This window comes from Equus caballus, chromosome 9 (assembly GCF_041296265.1).
Source record: "Equus caballus isolate H_3958 breed thoroughbred chromosome 9, TB-T2T, whole genome shotgun sequence".
NCBI classification, from domain to species: domain Eukaryota; kingdom Metazoa; phylum Chordata; class Mammalia; order Perissodactyla; family Equidae; genus Equus; species Equus caballus.
In genome coordinates this window covers 62,080,705-62,102,162 of record NC_091692.1, presented here as the reverse complement: position 1 = coordinate 62,102,162, position 21,458 = coordinate 62,080,705, and the positions used below count along the sequence as shown (strand labels likewise).

General features: G+C 37.5%; 1 protein-coding gene across 2 annotated transcripts in view; it reads left to right on the top strand.

Annotated features, from left to right (window-relative positions):
• The window catches only part of ZNF706 (zinc finger protein 706), a 56,915-nt gene that overhangs the window by 2,066 nt on the left and 33,391 nt on the right, over window positions 1-21,458 (top strand). The window contains exons 2-4 of one of the 2 annotated variants that reach the window (XM_003365653.5): window positions 1,510-1,646; window positions 3,433-3,540; window positions 4,244-4,541. In XM_003365653.5, coding sequence (XP_003365701.1) covers window positions 1,512-1,646; window positions 3,433-3,528 — 231 coding nt within the window. In that variant the 5' untranslated portion in view covers window positions 1,510-1,511 and the 3' untranslated portion in view covers window positions 3,529-3,540; window positions 4,244-4,541. Of the gene's footprint in view, window positions 1-1,509; window positions 1,647-3,432; window positions 3,541-4,243; window positions 4,542-21,458 lie in introns of those variants that run through there. The other variant, XM_070222455.1, reaches the window with a different exon arrangement.

Here is a 21,458-nt window from a genome sequence, read left to right as displayed (position 1 = left end):
CCTAGAAAAGCATTGATCCTCTTCTATATTTTATTTGACTTGCAGTTCAGTGTTAAATGCTAGTGAGAATTTGTCCAATTAGTGTATTTATTTTTTCAGTTTCCTTTTTTTCTTTTTGGGAGAGAAGCTCAGGTGTTTCAATGAAATACTTTGCCCTTACATCCATTAAAGTTAGGGTTCCACTCAGAAAAAGCCAGCACTGCTTTCTGGTAAAGTTGATGTAGATCTGTTGTATGTTCATGTCCTTCAATGAGTTAAAAGTTTAAAATGTAATTGCAGTGCTAGTCAAAGCTATACGTAGGAATTCCACTTAAGGCTCAATTTTGATTATTTAAAAAGCAGCTGAGACTCATTATAGACCCTTTATGAACAGGTTTAACTCATGTTTAATAGACTTTAATTTTAATGAAAACAGTAAAAGTAACTTTTTTTCAGTAACTTAATTATTTTTAATCCGTGTTGGTACATTTCAGCCTGTCAGAAGTAAAAGGTGGTAGGTATCTTTCATTTTTGGAAAGGTCCTCCTTCCCTTTTTACGAGGTTCATTCTCTCAACTGGGAATTAATTTGATCTTATTTAATAATATGTCCAGCAATCCTGCACAGACCAATTTTTTAGAAGATTTAGAATAGCACAGTAGTTTTGTGAAACCTAAGTATTTAAGAGAACAATTTCCATTGCTCCTGTGATCTCCTTTAGAAGCTTTAGAAGATGGCTCTTATTTCTCATAAAGTTGGAAGAAGCTCAAGTCACAACAGTGAATACCAGAAGGGGAAAACTGTCTTTGCAAAGTGATCAAACAAGTGATTGGGAAGGGAGCTAAACTTTTTTGGTGAATTTTTGGAGATTACATATAGCAAAGTGCACAAATCTTAGGTGTAGCTCAATGAATTTTTACAGATGAACACACTTATATAACCATTACCCAGATCAAGACATAGAACGTTATCAGCACCCCATAAATCCCCGGTTGTGCCCTTTCTTCCGAGTCACTACCTCTTAGGTTAGCTTTTCCTGTTTTGGACTTAATACAACATATATTCTTTGCATCTGGCATCATTCCTTTAACACTGAGATACAACCTTGATGTTACTTGTAACAATAGTTCCTTCCTTTTGCATGCTGCATAGTATTCCCATTGTATAAATATACCACAAGGTATGTATCCATTTTACTATTAATAGGTATTTGGACTATGTTGGAAACTGGTGTTCTAAACATTCTTGTACAGTCTTTTGGTGTACATATGTTTGCATTTCTGTTGGATACTGTATACGAAAAGTGGAATTGCTTGGTTATGGTAGAGGGTGGACAACTATCAGTTTTCCACAGTGGTTATACCAGCTCATCCTCTAGTAGCATTGTATGTGACAATTTGAAAACCCATGCATTTTAATTAACAACTGTTTCTATAAAACTTAAGGCTTCAACTCTGGAAGTGTTATCATACTTAGATTACTCTATGTTTGAGTGAATAAATCACTCTAATGCCTCAACTTCTGTTTTTAGATATGGCTCGTGGACAGCAGAAGATTCAGTCTCAGCAGAAAAATGCCAAAAAGCAAGCTGGACAAAAGAAGAAACAAGGACATGACCAAAAGGCTGCTGCCAAAGCTGCCTTAATATATACCTGCACTGTCTGTAGGGTAAGGGGCATTGAAAGACATAGCTTTCCAGTGGGCAAGTCTTTCATTAGAGATGAGCTTGTATAGGTTAAATTTTTGCAACCATGGCAAAATAAATGCTTTACTTGAAATAGTAGATTTGAGAGCCAGTAATCCATCTTCATTCAACTATTCAACAAATATTTTTTGAATGGCTCCTATGGCCAGGCACAGTTCCCTAGGTGTTGGGGAAAAGAATGAACAAAGTAAATTCCCTTTCCTCCTGCAGAATAAAGATGTCTTCTTAAGGGCAAATAATCCACCTTGAACTTTGTAAAGAAGTCAGATCTACTTTCTTAGTTAGAGCTATGTAAGATGCTAGTGAGTATACCTCTGTTTTATAATTAGCTTTTTTCTTTCTTCACTACATCCATAGTTAGAACGTCTACAAAACTGTATAGAGTATATTCATGTTGAGGGCTTTTACTAGGATTAAGATGTTTTATTAGATTTGAAGAATGATCATGACAGCTACTATTGAGTGCTTACCATGTGCCAGACACTGATCCAGGTGTTTTACATATATGAGCCCATTAATCCACACAACCCTATGAGAGAAAGTACTTTTCTTCTCATTTTACAGTAGAGAGTAAACTGAGTCGTGGAGACTAAATTAACTTGTGCGGGGACACTCAGCTAGTATGAAGAAGAGCTGGGATCCGAACCCAAGCAGTCCTGCTCCGGAGTTCACCCTCTGGACCACCATACCACATTACCTCAAAGAAGTTTTCTTTAAGTCCCATCCAGAGTCTCTGTCTTCCCTGTTTGTTTAAGCTCACCACTCTTGAAGTTAGTGAATAAAAGTGCCAAGGGAGAAATACATAGTGAGGTTGGTCCAGTAGACAGACACACACACACACACACACACACACACTCTCTCTCTCTCTCTCTCTCTCTTTTTTCCCCCCAGAGCTCTGTTACCTGGGTAGGGTTGGTGGTATGGATGGGAAGGGATCTCGATAAGACATGATTCCTGGACTAAAGTTTATCATCTATTGAAGTCATTAGTGATGAAATAGAAGTTCCTAACTATATAAAAGTTCTCATTCATCTGAGAGGAAATCTGTTACATTAAATATCTTGTTCACATTGAGCTTTGATATACTTAAAATAATGAAATTGAACAGTTTCAGATTCTGTTTGGAAAGAAGCAGGATAAGAGTAAATTTCACTAAATTACTGATGAAGAAATACTTTGACCTAATAGTACTAGAGTAGTTCACATGTTTAGAAACACGAAACAACAAAAAAACTTCTATTTCTTGTTTTGTCTAATTGTGTTAAAGAACAAATAATTGAAGGTTCTTGCCCGGGGAAGTTAGCATAGTGTAATATTTGAGAGCTGAAGTACGTAATTCTAGGTTAAAACAGGTCTTGGGCAAATTAAACTCCAGGTTTTAATTTCCTTATTATGTAAAATGAGAACAGGAGGAACTAATTTAAGATTACTAGAAGCTTCTTTGAGAATGCAGGTAATGTACTTAACATAATACGTGTTCAGTAAATGTTACCTATTGTTTACTGTTAATCAGTTAACAGAATACTTTATTCTATGTGACCCACCCCTTCATATGTGAAATGTGGGAATATGTTAGGAATTTCTTTGTTACAAGGTCCTTTTTCATATGCCAGCCACTAAGTTACAGTAATTTAAAAGTGTTTTGCCATAATTATCTATCATCATCAGGATCAGGATTTTACAAGTTGATACATTTTTATTTCATGAATTGGGTCTAACTCTTCTTTTTTGCACAATTTTTAAAATTAGACACAAATGCCAGACCCTAAGACCTTTAAGCAGCACTTTGAGAGCAAGCATCCTAAGACTCCACTTCCTCCAGAATTGGCTGATGTTCAGGCATAAAGTTGTTTACAGGTAATTGACCTTTTCTTCTTTTTATTTCTTAATCTCAAGGTTGTATACAAGAGCAAAATTCTGTAATTGTGAAATTAATTTCTACCTTCTGGCTAAAACTTTATTCTCCTTTTTAAGTTAATGTTTAACTTTACAGTTGTTAAATGTCTGTTTTTCTGGACCATATCGTTTCAATATCTTTGAAAAATCTTAGTTTTTACGACTTTAGCCAAAAATGAGATGAGGGGATGCTGACCAACTCTCGTCCAAGAAGGGAAGAGACTTTTCAGCTTAAAGAAAATAACTTACATAGGTATTTGAGGGTCTTGCTCCCAGAAATGCTGCAGACCAATATTTCTGAGTGCCTTTTTGGAAGTATTTTACTTAGTGCTTAGCAAAGCTTATAAGTGCATTAAAATATAGGGCAAAATGTAGTCGTATACTGTGTAAACTTGGTAGTTGCTTGAAAATAATCAGTTTACACTTTCTGTGTAGTTGGGTTTTTTTCCCCCATCAGTGGTGAGTGATGGAGTGGTTGTGTCTAAGAATTATTTCCTTTTAAAGTAAATTCATCAAAGATCTATTTATAAAATCCAGTTAACAGATATATCAGACTATCTTGATAGCTTAGGCATATTCTGCTTCTTTTAGACATTTGAAATGCATATAAGTTGCATTTGTGCAGTGCTTTACATTCACTGAAAATTTTGCTTATATTTTATAGGTGAATTCATGACACCTTTGACTCTTCTCAGACCTTAGGTAACAAACCTGCAGCTGCTTTTCTAACAAACTGTTGATCAGCAAAAATAAAGGGGCTACAGAAACACTCATTTTTATGCTGTTCCCTTTTGGGCTTCATGCAAAGACAATTCTGTGTAAATGTACAGTTGACTCTGATTTGGAAATCTGAAAATCAGTCCATCCTTGTTATAAAAAATTTTTTTACAATTGTAATTATATTGATGTTCATATTGTGTAAAATAACTCATTTAATAAAGTAGTACTTTGATTTTACAACATCACAGGATAAATGGTTCTAGAAATTCTGTTCCAACTTTCCACATTATTTGCCTTATAAAAATCTAATGAATTCTTCAGCTAGAATTGCAAGTGCAATTCTTGTCTCCCTTTCTCAGATCAGTGGCAGGTTCATTAGTTAAACTAAAACAGATTCATTCATTAAATTTGTGCACAGTATTTTATCGGCAGCTGCTGATCTAGGTGAAGAGTGACTTACCTGCTGCCTTAGTATAGTGCAATCATGTGTTATTTCCCCCCTCATTGTTTCCTTTGTTTGAGGTTGGATATATCAACTTGCTGTATGATCTGCCAACCAGGTATACTCTGTAGATAACTGATAAATTCCTAAAGCGGTTGGATTGTCAGTGAGCCCTTCTGAACGATTAGCTTCTGAAGAATATGCGATAATGAAATAATCAGTGAGCCTGTTTAATACAAAATACCACGGAACGTATGTGAACTGGTAAAGGTCTATCTTTTATAAATTATACTGGATTCTTTGGAAATTCTTGGAGTTCTTTAATTTGTAATTGAAACTCAAGTTTTGAAGGAGTTTTTGGAAGTTATCAGTGATTTGGCCAATTTTATGAACGGATTTTGCATTAACAGTAAGATTGGAATGACTTGTGGCTTGGTTAATTTACGGAATGTTCTCCCTCTTTTCCTTTTAAGTTGAGTAGTTGATTTTAGGAGTTTACTTTGTGCTGGTTCCTAAAATCAAAGACTGTATAGTATGACTTCCATCTGAACTAGAAAAGTATTAAAATAGGCCAATATCCACATTCTTTTGGCTGTAAGGATGGGGAAGTGTGTTGGTTCAGATGAATGAGGTAAATCCTACTGAGTTAAAGAAGACTGATTTTAGGGTTCTTCTAAATTGCTTTTGTCAACTATTAACTTTACGAGTGACACTGCTGTAACTCAGTTTAAATTTTAAAGTTAATATATTAGGAAGAACACTCAAATATTTACTGGTAATCGCTTAGAGCTGCAAATATGATCCTGTGGATTACAAACGCATCCCTTTGTGCTGTAACGCATCACTGGATTGGTTTTGTGGCTGTGCATATTCTGCCCACCTTGTTGTCTTCACTGTAAGTTTAAAATAAGATATTTCCAAGGAAAAGCTTCAGTGGTGATAGTTTCTTAGCAACTCCTATCCTTATACTCTTACTTTGAGATAGTCATTTTTTTCATGTATTTAATTTCCTAAGCTTCAGATTTAGTGTCTGTTATTTCCCAATATGTTGGTTACCAGAATATTAGAATTTGCCTAATTGCTTGTGGTGGGTATTATAGAAGTTCTGGTTAAATTACAATTTAAAAGTTTTTAAAAGTGCTTTGAGCATATGTATGTTTATGTTTAGTAACAAATCATTTAAAAACCATTCGCAAGTTTTGGTTTAATTTTTTTTTCATTTGTTTTACCAACTGTAATTTAGAATAAAAGCTTTTTGTTCTTGTATTTAAGCCTTTTTTATAAGCAGCTGAAGACACCATATTTACCTTTAGATCTCAGTTGTAGGGCAAGAGCTACATTGATCTTTCATAAGATATTAATTCTCATATTTCATGTGAGGATTATTAGTACAATCTCCTTTTATTGTGTTCGAGTTAAATCTGCTGTGAGGGGAAAATTACATTTCTTAAACCTCCTTGTTATTTAATTTGAAGATTCTTTAACAGATCACAGCAAAGTTTGTTATAAAACTGTTATGGTGTCTTCAAAGACTTGATAAATTACCCTGAGAGAGACTCGGTCCGTTTGTATTCTGTATCTCCATTAGTTGCCAAAAGGAAATGGGGTTAAGATTAAACTTGTTTCCATTCTCCTTCGTATGGATCTGCATCCCCACGTTTAACTGACACAGTGGGGCTCAGTTGTGTGCTGTAATGTCTTATTAAAGAAGATGTTAAAACTAAACTAGTCTAATTTCTTCTACAATTTAGGAGTTTTTATATTACCTCTTCCCATTTTTTTCATTTCTTGAGTGTAGAGCTCAGTAGTTCTAAGGGTGGCAAGAGATTTCTTTGATTTCTCATTGTTTTCCCTGCAGTCTGTCTATTTTGGTTCTGTGGAATACTCCTTAAGAATGAAAGGTAGAACCTTGCTATATAGAATAAGTGTAAGATGTTAGAAGTGGGAAGTAATTAGCTACTAATATAAAAATAATACTAAAACGAAAAATGCTTAGATCGATTAGTTGAATTGAATGGATGAGTCCTTAATGACATTGACTCAGATTTGAGACAATACTTTTGGTTTTATAGTAAGATACTGTATAGCTAATTAATCACATCATAATTCAAACCTGAGAAATATGTAGCATGAATAAGATAGAATTTACCAGCACTACCATTTTACCCAAAAAACCACTTGTTCATTTTTATTCATATGTGGAATATACTGTATTTGTTTTGAAATGTGGTTATTGGAGAGCGAGGCCTTTTTCTATAATAGAGTAATCAACTGCAATCAAAACTATAACCGAAATGCCACATTTAAATTACTGGATCTGAATGAATTCATTTGTGCCAGATTTTTTATTTTGGGGGGAGTTTTTGATCTGGTTCGGTTTTGGTCAGAGACATACTTTTTAGCGTGTATAGCAATGAAGATCAACACTAGGGGGTTGTGTTTACTGTGACTTTACATTCTGAAATCTCTCAGGATGATTAATTTTATCTATTGTAAAAGTTTCAGAAAAATCTTAAGCGCTTCCAATGTGTAGATTTAATAAAACATCTATCTACTTGACTAAGGAGATAGATGTTTTGTTCATAAAACTTCAACCTGTCAATATTAGTTGTGGATTACAATATTAAACTGAAAATTAAGTGTCTTCTATTTTAAATGTTCTTTGGATAAGCTGCTTACTGAGTTACCATCTTTTGGGGGTTTTTTGTTTTTGTTTTTGAGTAGCCATTCTGTAGCTATAATTTTTTGTACGTAATATGGCTCCAAATTTAAAATCTGCACATATAGAGACAGACTTAAGCATTTATTTATATCCATATGGGCATAGCTACAGTGTGAAGTAATTATGCTAAAATCATATTACTGTCTAATCACTTTTTACGTATACAGCATTGTTGTTTCTATACATGAAATTATTAATAATGGCTTAGATTTTTTGTAGAGCAAATAAGTACCTCCCTTTATCACTATCTTCTGTGTTGTAAAATTCAGAATGAGACTTGCATTTTGGGTTCTACTTTACTAAACTTTAATTAGTAGGAGGTAGGCCATTGTAATATTTCCTCTATAACAATGTAACAGTGTTTTTCAAAATGAGTCTTACAGCTAGGGACCATACATCCTGGTCTGCCAGGGACAGTCTTGGTTTAAATATTAATTTAAATATTACATATCAAATTAATAGTAGAAATTAAGATGTCTCATTATAAATCTTAATATTGCCTCCTTTTACTTACACACATGTCAAACAGTTTATAGCTTACCTCTCAAACAACTGAAGTGTTTTTTTAAAATGTAGGTTTTAAAAAAATTCTCTGATACTCAGAAGTTCTTACTCATTGAATGGGAGCATGTGATACTGGTGAGATTTGTCTTTTAAAGGCCTTGAATCTATGTTTATTTTTTCATTTATCCTACTGAGATTTAAATATCTGGTAAAATGTGCTAGATTCCAAATTTTGAAATGCCTTTTCACAGGCATTCATATAAACGTTATATTGTTTGTACCAAGTTGTTCAGACTTTTGTTTCCTGATCATCATTTCACCCAAAGGACTTATGGAAGATGTCCAGTTGGGATTAGAGGTACTGCCTGTTAGCATAAAGCACTTTTACTGAGAAGGAAGGGAAATCTGCAGCATTGGCTGCACGTTAGATGTCCTTAGGGCAAATCTTCTGATTTTGATAGAGGATACTTCTACATATTACTTGATCTGGATCTCTGAAGTTTTCTTTTTTATTAACTCTTAATTTTGGAATACTTTTAGATCTACAGAGAAGTTGTAAAGGTAATACAGGGGAGTTCTCATATCGTCTTGCCCAATTTCAGTTTACCCTAACCTTATAATTTCACATTACTGTGGTATTTGTCAAAACTACTGGTATGTTAACATTAACTCCATTTTGTCTATTAATATCCTTTTCTGTTCCAAGATCCAATCCAGAATGCCACATTGCATTTAGCTGTCGTTCCTCTGTGGTCTCTGATGATTTCTCAGTCTTCACCTTGTTTTTCATGACCTTGACAGTTTTGAGGCGTATGGAGATATGTTGTAGACTATCCCTCGGTTTGGATTTGTCTGATGTTTTTCCTGTGATTACATTGGGGTAACAGGTTTTTGGAAAGGAGACCACAGAGGAGATGTGTCCTCATCACATCATCTTGAGGGTGAATGATCCCCACATGACATCACTAGTGCTGTTAGCTTTCATCACTTGGTTAAAGTGGCATCTGCCGGATTCTCCACTGGAAAGTTACTATTTTCTCCTTTCCATATGCTATTTTTTTTTTTTAATTTTTTTTAATTTTTTTCCTTTTCTCCCCAAAGCCCCCAGCACACAGTTGTATATTCTTCGTTGTGGTTCCTTCTAGTTGTGGCATGTGGGACGCTGCCTCAGCGTGGCTTGATGAGCAGTGCCATGTCCGCGCCCAGGATTCGAACCAACGAAACACTGGGCCGCCTGCAGCGGAGCTCGCGAACTTAACCACTCGGCCACGGGGCCAGCCCCTCCATATGCTGTTTTTTCAAAGTAAGATCAGCCCTTACTCAAGGGGAGTGGACATTTAGCTCCACCTCCTGGAGGGGAAAGAATCTATGCATATTATTTGGAATTCTTCTATAACGGATATTTATTTCTACTCCCCACTTATTTATTCAATTTATATGCTATGGACTCATATTCCAGTATAGTCCTGCACCACATAACGACGTTTTGGTCAACAACAGACTGCATATACAAGGGTGGTCCCTTAAGGATTAGTACCATATTGCCTGGCATGTAATAGGCTATACCATCTAGGTTTGTGTTAAGTACACTCCATGATGTTCACACAGTGATGAAATCGCCTAATAATGCATTTCTCAGAACGTTAAGTGACGCATGATTGTACTGTTACTTATTTTGTTATTTAAATTATTCCAGCTTTGGCCATTGGGAGCTCTTTCAGATTGGTCCTGTGTCCCTTTTGACATTCCCCATCATTTTTTGAGCATTTTCTTTCTTTTAACACTACAACAAGCTCCAGGCTCATCTTACATTTTCCCTGCCCCAGCCCTAGAATGAGCCATTTCTCCAAAGAGCCCTGATTCCTTGTATTGGAGAACGGTATTTAGAAACCAAGATCTGGGCATTGGGTATAAGGTCTGTCTGGTTTTTTTAAAACTATGAATGTCCCCCTTTTTTTCACCGTTAGCTAACATTATTTGAGAGTTGTAAGGAAGAAGAGTATCTTCATCCCAGATCTTTAGAAGGATGAGGATCTGAGTGAGAAGTTTTCCACACGTAATTACTGACACATTCTCCTTTTTTTTCTTGTTTTGTTTTTGGGATTTTTTAAATTTTTTTTTATTTTTTGAAGTATTCTCTTAAGCCACCAGCATGTTTATTGAAAATAATATATGTGAAATTGCTTTATAAGCTGTAAAGCATTATATAAAAGCAATTTATTATTATAAAAAAAAAAACAAAGTCCCTAATCTTTATAAATAAAAATGCATTTTAGAGCATAATGCATATATTATGTAATTTTAGGCTATATGGTTAAGGGCTTGGCGTGTTTTACAGACAATAACTTATACAGGAATCTATAGGATGGAGATGACCTGTGGGTTGGAGGGGTTGATCTGTGCCTGGAAGGATGGGGAGTCAGCTGGGGAAGGAGTAGGAGTGAATAGGGGAATCAAAGTGAAGGTGGCTGAGTAAGCAGAAGTTCAGGCGATTTCATAAAGTTTCTTTGAGAGAAAGTGAGTAGGCTAGCCAGAGCATAAGGCTTGTGAATAAGAGCCTTTGAGCCCATGGGGGAGAGTGGGGAGCAATCATTAGAATGGGACCAGATTGGGCAGTGCATGCATACTGCAATAAATAGTTCAGACTACTCCTGACTCTATGACCCTTTCAGGGTGTAGGGGCAGAGGAGTGACATGATGCTAGGAAGATTAAATTTTACCAGTGAAATATTCTGTTGGTACTACTTTGATAGAGATCTTTTTACAACCTCTTGTACTTTGCTTGTTTTTTAATCAAATATACTGTCCATAATTTAACCTTTGATCGTTCAAGGTCATTGTGAATGCAGATTTACAGGCAAGAATTTTGCTCTGCTTTAATGCAGTGATACTGCTAGGACCCAAAGAACTGTATCAAGGGGTGTTTGCCTCTGCACTAAATGGTCCCAGACTACAGTGTGTCTCTACACGATATTTATCTTCTACTTCATTATAAAAGTAATACATTTTCATTATATATAAAAATTCAGAGAATGTAGTGAAGTTGAATTTTAAAAATTCACCAAGACAGGAACTTTTTGGTGAATATTCTTTCTTTCTCTCCCATACACACACGTGTATATGCATACATGCAAATATATTTTTTTAAGTTAGGCATACTTTCATGTAGTCATTTTTTGCATATTATATTTTTGTACTCTGCCATTTCACTTAATATTATAATGAGAAGTTTTATTGTTTTTTTAATTGGTTTGTTTTCTTTTCCTTTTTTTTTTTCTGACAGGAAGATTTGCCCTAAGGTAACATCTGTTGCCAGTCTTCATCCTTTTTCTCTTCCTTACCCCTCACAAAGCCTCAGTACATAGTTGTGTATAGTTTTAAGTTCTTCTGGTTCTTCTGTGTGAGCCATCACCATAGCATGGCTACTGACTGATAAGTGGTGGTGTTCTGCACCTGAGAACCGAACCCAGGCTGCCAAAGCAGAGTGCGCCAAACTGTAACTGCTCGGCCATCAGGGCTGGCTCTGGAGGTTTTTTTCATGTTAAGAACTTTGTGTAAATGAAATTTTTGTGGCTATATCATGATCCATTGGGTAGATTTGGTGTAGTGTTTTTTGTGTTGTTTTTAGCAATTCCACTGCTGTTGGACATTTAGATTTTTCTCTAATTTGTGCAGAAGGCTTTATTTCCACATTTTGAATTAAGCATCATAAACTTTAAAGCTCTTACTAGAAGATAGGTGATGAGATTCTGAAGAATGTATAATATTTTATTGAACTAGAGAATTAGAGAAAGAACCAGAGTTGTAGACTGGATAGCATAGGGGAGCAGATTACACTTGACCAAGAGTATTTGAGTGTATCGCATTACCTTTGTTTGAACACCAGCACTTTTTCGTGATTTTGGTAGCTTAAGCATGGTGAATTTCCTTGATTTCTAGTGGAGCCTGAACATTTTAATTATATTTGTTAACCATTTATAGTTCCTATTTTGTTAATTGTCCATTACCCATTCATTTGTTGGGGTCTTCTAACTATATTTGATCTACCATCCTCAGTGAACTAGGAAGAACTGAAACTTGCCAGGTGACGTCAGATAACTAGGGTTGTGAAACCCATAACTTACTATACACAGTATGAAATTGTAGGCTCTGTCTGCACTACTTGTTGGAAGTCTTCACTATCAGATAAAGTGTAAAGCCACAGTTTGCGTTTAAGGCATATTTTTTATTTAAGGCTAATGAAATTTGCTTTTGATTTATTGATACCTGCCTGATATAAAGCAATAGGAAAAGTAATTTTTATTATGTAAGTCACTTCAAGTTACAGTAACAAAATAACTTTTCATGTTTTCTAGATGTTATTTCTGATCTGCATTTTGTTAGGTTCTGTTATTTCATATTTCCATATGTGGATTTTCATTATAGCAAAATAGACTGTTTTTAAGCCTTGCCTTGCATAACCAGGAATATTTTTGACAGGAAAAGAATTCCTTACATAGGATAGGAGGTTGTAAAACATGAGAATTTATACCTGTAGTTGAATGACCTGGTGAGAAAAATGGCAATATCTAAGTTCAAATTTGCCTCTGCTTTTTCCTAGCTAGGTGAACTTGGACAGGTTACTTCACCTTTCTGAGCTAAGATGTCTTCTGTCACATTATAAAATGCAGAAACTAATACCTACCTCAAAGGATTGTTCTAATTAAGGAGTAAATGACATAGTGAGTATAAGTACCTGCCCAATCGTTGGTGCTCAGTAACTGTTAGCTGTTCTCCCACTCTCTTCCTTTCCCTCATCCTTCTACTGAAATCTAGTACATAAGTCTCTAACACATGTGCTTATTTTTGCCTGTTTCTGCTTGTGCTTTTCCTTATCACAATGCTTTCTCTTCTCTCCACCTAACGCCAGTTTCTTCCTGTGGAAATGCTCCCCATCTTTCAGGGCTCAACTTGAATGCTGTGTTTTGTGGGGTTTTTTTCATGAAGCTCAGCACTTTAAAAAATGTACTAAAAGTGGGAAAGAGGAATGTACAATAATAAATATGACACAAGGCTGCAAACTATAAAAAATAGTGTCAGGAAATTAAGTTTTAGAAGGGCAAAGTTCCTGAAAGGTAATAAAGAAAAATTATTTTCAGTGAGGGAGTAATAACAAGGAATGGGTGTTGAATAGCACTGCCTTAGCAACTTCTGTTTATTTGCCGTGTGTTTTGTAAAATGAAACAAACACAGTATGATGAAATGCTGAGAGGATATATGATGTCATTGAGTTTTCACTTGGCCTTGATTAATTACAACTCAGAAGGCTATAGGAATTTGCAGAATTTGGCATTGTGAAGTCTGAACCACTGTCATACTAGGAAAGTGCTACAGATGAGAAGCTACCCGCAGGACTGAAGATAGGTAACTTGTCTTGATTTTCAAAAAGCACAAGAGAGAATATTGAAGAATGCAGAATTGTAAATTTGCTCTTAGTCTTTAGGTAAATACGTATATTATCCTTTTACTGTGAACCTCCCTTTTCCTCCATTGGACTAATTTCACGTGTAGTTTCATTTCTAGTCTCTTCCCCCAACCACATTTGTTTTCCCTGCAACAAGAGAAATTCTCCTGAAGTACAGTTCCAGTCACATCGCCACTTCTGAAGCTGTCAGGTGTTCTCTTTTGCCCACCAGATGAACACATACCCCTGGGCTGTGACTGACAATTCCTCCACAGTCTGGCCCCAGCATGTTCTTCCAGCCACTTACTTCTGCTGCCATTTTTGATCCCATGCTCCTGCTAAGGTGAATTATTGACTGTTTTCCTGAGTAAACTCACTACCCTTTCTTGCCTCCACTCAGTTTTTCTGCCTCTTAATTAGGGTGCCCTCTTTCTCCTCTTCCATTCCTTTGAGGCCTATCTCTAACTTTTTCTGATACTCTCCAATCTAATAGGATTGCCTTTTCTAACTCGCATAGCCACTTGGAGTAGTCTTTTATCTTTTCATCCTTATGTATTCTTTTTTAGGATTCTTAGGAACAGGAATTACCTTATTTTTTTTTTTTTAAGATTTTATTTTTTCCTTTTTCTCCCCAAAGCCCCCCGGTACATAGTTGTGTATTCTTCGTTGTGGGTTCTTCTAGTTGTGGCATGTGGGACGCTGCCTCAGCGTGGTCTGATGAGCAGTGCCATGTCCGCGCCCAGGATTCGAACTAACGAAACACTGGGCCGCCTGCAGCAGAGCGCGCGAACTTAACCACTCGGCCCCGGGGCCAGCCCGGAATTACCTTATTTTTGTGCCTACTTGAAGGTTTATGACATAGCATACAACTATTTATTATCTTTAAATGTAGCATTCCCCAAATTGCAGGAAACTGTTCTCATTGCTTTGTGGATTACTTTTTTAAAGACTTTTTTGGATTTATTTTTTTTTTTTTTTTGCTGAGGAAGATTAGCCCTGAGTAACATCTGTGCCAGTCTTCCTCCACTTTATATATGGGTCACCACCACAGCATGGCTGAAAAGTGATGTAGGTCCACGCCTAGGATATGAACCCTGGCCTCTGAAGCAAGTGTGCTGAACTTAACCACTATGCCATGGGACTGGCCCCTAGATTTAATTTTTTAGATTACTAACATCACAAAGAGTGCTTGTTACAAGCAATGCCATGTGTATAGAATACTTTACAAAGTATTTTTTCTTTTTTGAAATGCATATAAAAATACACTTGAAATCAAGGGACAGCTTGGTAATACACCTTAATTTCAGCAAGGCAGGGTAATCCATTTTAGTCTTAATAGCAATAGAGAAAGTAGTACATTTGAGTGGACTTAAACTAGTTTTGAACTTCTGTACTGATAGGTTTAATAGTTGTGTTTCAGTCTGTCAAGTTCCACAAAGCTTTGTTCTGTCCAGTGTAAATAATTGTGTGTGTGCGCATGTGTGTTAGCAGTTTACAGATGGCACAAAGTATGAAGGGAAGCTAGTAGAGACTTATAATTCAGAAAGATTTTAGGCCGAAACACTGAAATGAAATCATCAGGCAGTTCAAATGGCACAAATGTAAATCCGTGTAGGGTTTATAAAAATTGCATTGCACAAGTCCAAAATACGGACAGGAATTTGTCTTGGCATTTTTCACGTGAGAGCCGACGTGTTAGTTCATTGTAGGCTTATTATGAGTCAGGCATGATTTCTCTGCTTTAAAAGGTGGGGATGCAACCTTAGTTTAGGAGGACACACATATTTAATCATACACAGTCATCATTCATTGATAGCCAGTTCTCATGTGCAACTGGTGGTTGATTCTGGGTGTCTTTGTTTTTGTTGTTTTTAAGTGAAATGTTGCTTGGCTAGATTCTGTTCCATCGGGGAAGAGGTCTAGGACGGCAAGTGGACTGTAAACTGTGTTCACGAGGGAGACACTTGGAAAGTTGCTGTTTTTTTTTGTTCTAGAGGGCGGATCTAGAAGCCATGGGTGGAGATTACCTCACCGTAAGAAAAATTGTTACAGTACCTGCATCTGTCCAGTGTCCAAATGGCTTGCCTTATGTAAGAGCATCTCTTCCCTCAAGTTCTTAGCAAAGAGGCTGCCTGATCACGTCTGGGACCGTGCAGCAGTGTCTTCTAGCAGTTGTTGGGAGGTCTGGTAGACGTCAAGATCCCTTCTCACTCAGCAGTTCCATAATATCAAGTAGTTCACAGTCTTGGAGGCACATAGACAGTTCTCTACTTTGAGCAAGTATTGTCAAGAGTGAAATCGAAAAAGTAGCCGGAAGAATTGCTCTTATATTGACTTAGCATACAAATTGATCTTTGTCATCTTTCTCAGATGCTTGTAAGTTTTAAATAGACTGTTGAATCAGGATATCTTTTTCTTGTTTGGACTTGAGATATATGTCTGACTATAGTGTGTATTTGTGTTCAGTCTTTTCAGTAGGCTCCTAGTTGTCAAACTTAGTTTAGAAATGCTTCTTTTTGTCGCCTGGCAAGTGGTATTGAAATAATCTAAGTATGGTTTAAATCAGGACCAGTCTTCATGTCAGTGGACTTCACACTTAGATTACAGAGTTCTACTAGTAAAAAATTTTCTTGACTACTGTATATAAATTATATGCATGTACTTCCATTGTAATTATACAGCCTTCACCAAAAAGAAGACATTAAAATAGAATGAGATGAAAAAATATTCTAATATTTTCTTTCCACATCTTTGCATTAGCACCTGGAACACATGCATCTCCCTTTTGAAACCATTGCTCTCTTACATAGAACTTGGGACCTTAGTTTCCCATTTGTTTTTAGCAACTTACAGATGACTAGATCGCTAAAAATCAGTAAAAGCAGATGAAATGTATCAAGGGGCCATGCTGTGTATAAAACATTCTGCAAAGCTTATAAAAAGTGTAAGACGGGGCTGGCCCCGTGGCCGATGGTTAAGTTCGTATGCTCTGCTTCAGCAGTCCAGGGTTTCGCCGGTTCGGATCCTGGGCGCGGACATGGCACTGCTCATCAGGCCATGCGCAGACAGTATCCCACATGCCACAACTAGAATACACAACTATGTACTGGGGGACTTTGGGGAGAAGGAGGAGAAATTTTAAAAAAATTTTAAAGTGTAAGACACAGTTTGCCCTTGAAAAAGTAGGCTGATAAAGGGTGTATGGCAATGTTTTTTGAGTATTTAGCACATATAGTTTGAAACACAATGCTGGGATTTGAGAGAATTCAGGACTGGAGAGAGAGATTTGCGTTAATATGCATAAAGTTGATCTTCGAACCCTTAGAAATCGATATCTCTGAGGCAGTGTATAGTCAAAAGAAACAGCTGAATATAGAACTTTGGAAAGTCCTCACTTTTAGATGGGTAGAGAAGGTGCTAGGAACAGAACAAGCAGTCAAAGCGGTAAGAAGAGTACCAGGATAAAGACGGACTTGGAGAAGAACTGTGCGAAGAGTTTGAGCAAAGACTGGGTAGTCAGGAGCATGAACTACCATTCATTTACTGAGTGTCTGCTTTATGCCAGCGTGTGGATTAAACACATTCTCAGCAGCAGTGTTCATCGTCCCAAATGCTTCTCTAAGGTCAAGGGAGTGTGGTTTTAGGACAACAGAAGGGGTAAAAAGCTGGGTGGCAAGGAAGGAGCAGATATTGACCACTGACTTGAGAAGCAAGGCAGTGTCACATGACAGGTGCCCATACCTGCAATCAAGGCTTCTGCAGAGAGGCCTAGAGCACTGATGGCTGGGAAACGTGTTTGTGGTTTGGCAGGAGAAGTGCTCACAGTTTAAAATGTACTGTGAGGTGGTTCATTTTTTAGGCACAATAAACGTAATTTATACTTAAAATGTTGGCATAAAATACTTAGAAATCATTAAATGTGCCATATTTAAATATAGTACCTTAACCTATACACTTCAGAGTTGTAGTCCTCAGTGATATATAAAATTTACTAGCCTTTATTGGTAGCATGAAAATAGAGCATACTTTGAGTCGCTCACTCACTGTTGGTTGAATAGGGAAATACTGACCTTGTGGTATCCTTTCTGGACAGCAGTTTAAATCTTGAGACCCCTTTTATTTTAAGTAAAAAATGTAATAGTGGTTATTTTCTTGAAAACTTTACTAGAAGTGAAATTTCTAAAAATTTACTAGAAGTGAAATATGCACAAAAGCTTTCACACTGGGTGTCGTTAGACATAGGATACTAGGCCGTGTGTCCGTGTTTTGCATGGGGAGATGGTGGAGGAGCCATTCAGAAGCTCTTGATAGCCCTGTCAGGAGGGATTTTTTAAGTATGTTGAAGTGCTTTTGAAGGGTAAAGCCCTTTGAGGCATGGTGCGGTGGCTCGCCAGGATGCAATGCTGCGTACTAGTGTGTGGTTTCCAGCTATGAATAGCAAGTTAACTAATGATCATTTTAAAGTACCAAAGTGTGTACACTGTTCTGTAAATTAGAATGGATGGATTCAAGGCTCTCTCCATGAGAGCACCACTTGGTATCATTTCAGTGTGCTTTCTTGAGAGGGAGGAAGAGAGCTCAAGTTACAGCTAGCAGGTCAGGAATCACACGTATGACCCTAGGTCTGCCCATCTATGTGTCATACATGTGAATTTCAAATGGCGTGTTTATCATCTCAGGAAGAAAATATTTTAGTCACTGATGTGGAGTAAATAGCATAGGCTTCTCAGCCAGGTGAACCTTGGTTCAAATTCATCACTGCTTTTTAGAGTCTGAATGACATTGAGTAGTAAACTCACTTGACATCCCTGAATTGCGCAGTCCTCATCTCTGAGATGAGGAGAACCACCTGCTTACTGAGGAGTTGTGAGCATTCAGCTTTCTCCCTGCACATGGTGGAAATTGAAACACAGAAGCATGGCTCTTGTTAGCCATCGGAAAGGTAGCACACCCTGGAAAAAATGGTTGTGCAGATGCGTAGCTGGATCATTCCAGTCTGGGTGGGTCTAAGTGTTCAAAATATCTGATGTTTTTTACATTTTGAATTAATAGCAATGGGAAATGCCTTTCTTAACTCTTAAATGCTTTGAAACTTTTCTTCAAAATTATCATGTTCTTTATTAGTCTTGTTGGGGGTAGTTTTTGATTATAAAAGTAATATATGCTTCATGGTAAACAATTCAAACAATATAGACAGATATAAAATAAGTAAAGGTCCTTTACTTTTCCATCCATGCCATGAAACTGCTTTTTTGCTTTTGATTGGTTTGTTGACTGGTGGGATGATTAGTCTGACTTTTGGCTTTCAAATTCAAAATGCTACTATTTTTTAACAATTGTTTGCGTTGTCTAGAGGGAAGAATTCCTTTGACCAGTGGTCAACTTACTGAATAAGACTGCTCCTGAACTAAACGGGGCCTCTGTGATTTAAAATACCTTCAGAGCTCTGGCTGCAAAGCTCCCCAACTCAATATAAAAGCAGATTTTAATTGGCTTGTGTTACGAAGGGCTCTAACAAGAGAGCCTGCCACTTTAAGGAAATGCCACAGCCTGTGGTAAAAGCTCTCCGTGTGAGGGAGGCCTGCAGCTTGATGTCACAGCTCAACTTTCCAACTTTGTTTCCATAAGAATGTTTGATTGCATGATCATAGAAAGTGAGGTTTACTAGTATTTTCTTGTTTAGTTCTTGGAAGTCTAACTATAGGCCTAAGAGAATAAATCTACTTGTGGGTTGTTGTGACTACTATCAGATTCCTGGGAAAAGATAGATTAAAAGGAAAAGTGAGTTTCAAAGAAAATACTTTTAATGAACCAAGACAGTGAAGTGACCTTTAAGTCCAAATATAGAGGTTTGCCTCTAATTCTAAGCTGATTCTTTGTTAAAATAATTTCATCTAAAGTAAAAGAAACAGTCCAGTGTCAAACAGTTCTACTTAATGAGTTGAAATTAGTCAGTGCCCAGTTAATGTATCCTGAGTTGATTTTTAGCTGTACCAACCTGTATGGCCCTGCCAGTTACCATGTTGAAATACTTCTACCCCGTTGGGAATAACGACTGGCCTGACTACCCCCAGTGATGCCCACTGCCTCAGCCACCCTGTCTCTTTGCGATTTACTGCTTCTACCAGATGTTTTATTGACCTTTCATTAATCTCCCAAAGATATAACAAACTATTCTTTTAAGTTTTGATCATTTTGGGGGCTATGATTGTTTCTTGTCATTTGGAATGAAGCAGTATGGTGTGAGAATTTAGAACCTGGGCTCTGAACTCACCTCAGCCCTGCCTTTTACCTGTGTGACCTTAGGTAAGTCACTTAACCTAGGCAACCCTCAGTTTCATCATCAGTAAAGTAGGGATGTTCACAAGAGTTAATTACCTCTTAAATGTGCTAAAAGCATGAAGTGCTTAATGCACAGTATTCAGTAAATGTTAGCCAAACACAATAAGCAACCTAATTATCTGACCCAGGTAAGCTGCTTGAATATCTGGTGTTCGAATTGCAGAGTGCCACATGGCCTTGGGAGAGTCACATGATCCTTTTGAGTTTCAGTAAAATGAAGATAACACCTACCTTCCAGGGGTTTTTTGATGCTTAAATGAGCTAGGACAGTTTGCTAAACAAATAATTACTGAGTTCCTTTATGGGGTACAATAGTGGACTAAATAGACAATTTTGGTGTTCATGGAGCTTACACAGAGTAGGACTAATAAGTAGTGATTTTCCATCAGAGAAGGAAAGAAATGCCACATATACAAAATATAAAATCGAATGTGGTTCTCCCTCTCATAAAGAGAGTAGGTTTTATACTCCACAAAATTAATGAAGCTTTCCAGTCACCAGCAGCTACAAAGATTATGTCACTAGTACCAAAACAAGTGGCAGTAGTTGGTGACTGTCTACTGAGGGATTTATAGATGCCCGAGTATGACCTTAAGGTTGCCTTTCAGGAGGACGGGCAGCCTTGCTCCTTGTGAATACCAAGCGTCCGCCAGTAGTTACCCATCTGCTAACTCCTGTGGGGACAAATGTTCAAGGAAATCTGGAATGTATCACTGGTGATCCCGAGTCCTGGGTGGTAAACTAAAGGACCCAGGGGACAGGTGGTAGTTTTTAATCTTTCCCAGTTGAAGGTCATGCCTGGAAGAGGCACGGGGAAGTGAACAGGTGGCTATATACATAGTAGCAAATAAGAGTTTGTTTTTCTGGACCATGGGTTATAGTATCAATATTTCAAAGTTCTGAGCCCCTGAGAAGTTGATGCCAAAACAGGATTGGAAGTGTAATGGATTAGGGGAAACGCCTATGAACGATCAAAGGGGGAGAGAGTGAGAATAGGCTACAAAAGAGACCGCCATGCAGATCTCACACCTGTGAAGGGAGAAAGGCGAGAAGAAAGGAAGAATAGGGTAGAAAAAGCCTCAGATTGCAGCACAGTTCTGAGAAATCTTCTGCCAGGTCAATGGAGTGCCCCCAAGCAAAAGTTGGAGGGGAATACTGTACAGGGCAGGGATGGGCCAGCACTCTACTCCTGTTGTGCTGTCAGGGGCTGGGGGCAGCCTGGGGGGGACAGGCGAAGACAGTGCTGGATCCAAAGGGGCAACAGCTGGGGCTATCAGTCAGCTAGGCTTTCCAGAGCTGGTTGCCATGAAGGAGGTTTGAGCAGCACATTTTCATAGGTGCTGCAGACCCTAAATTGTATACAGACCCTAAATTGTATACCTTTTTGGGAACTGTAGCATATGAAGATAGGCCCTTAGGAATCCCATAGGCAAAAGGACCCACATCTAAATCATGGTTGAGTATTGATCTATTAGGCACTGGGGGTGCAACCCTGAACATGATAGAAGGGCTCCTGCCTTCATGCAGTTTGTAGTCTGCTGGACAGACATGAGGGTACCCTGAAAGAGTATCACAGGTGTGTCCTCCTCTAGGGTGGTCATCAGATTCCTCTCTGGAAGCCAGGTAACCTGGCCTTGCAGGCCGAGAAAACAGCAAGTGCAGAGGCCCTGAGGCAGGAAAGAGCATAGCCTATTCTAAGAATGGAA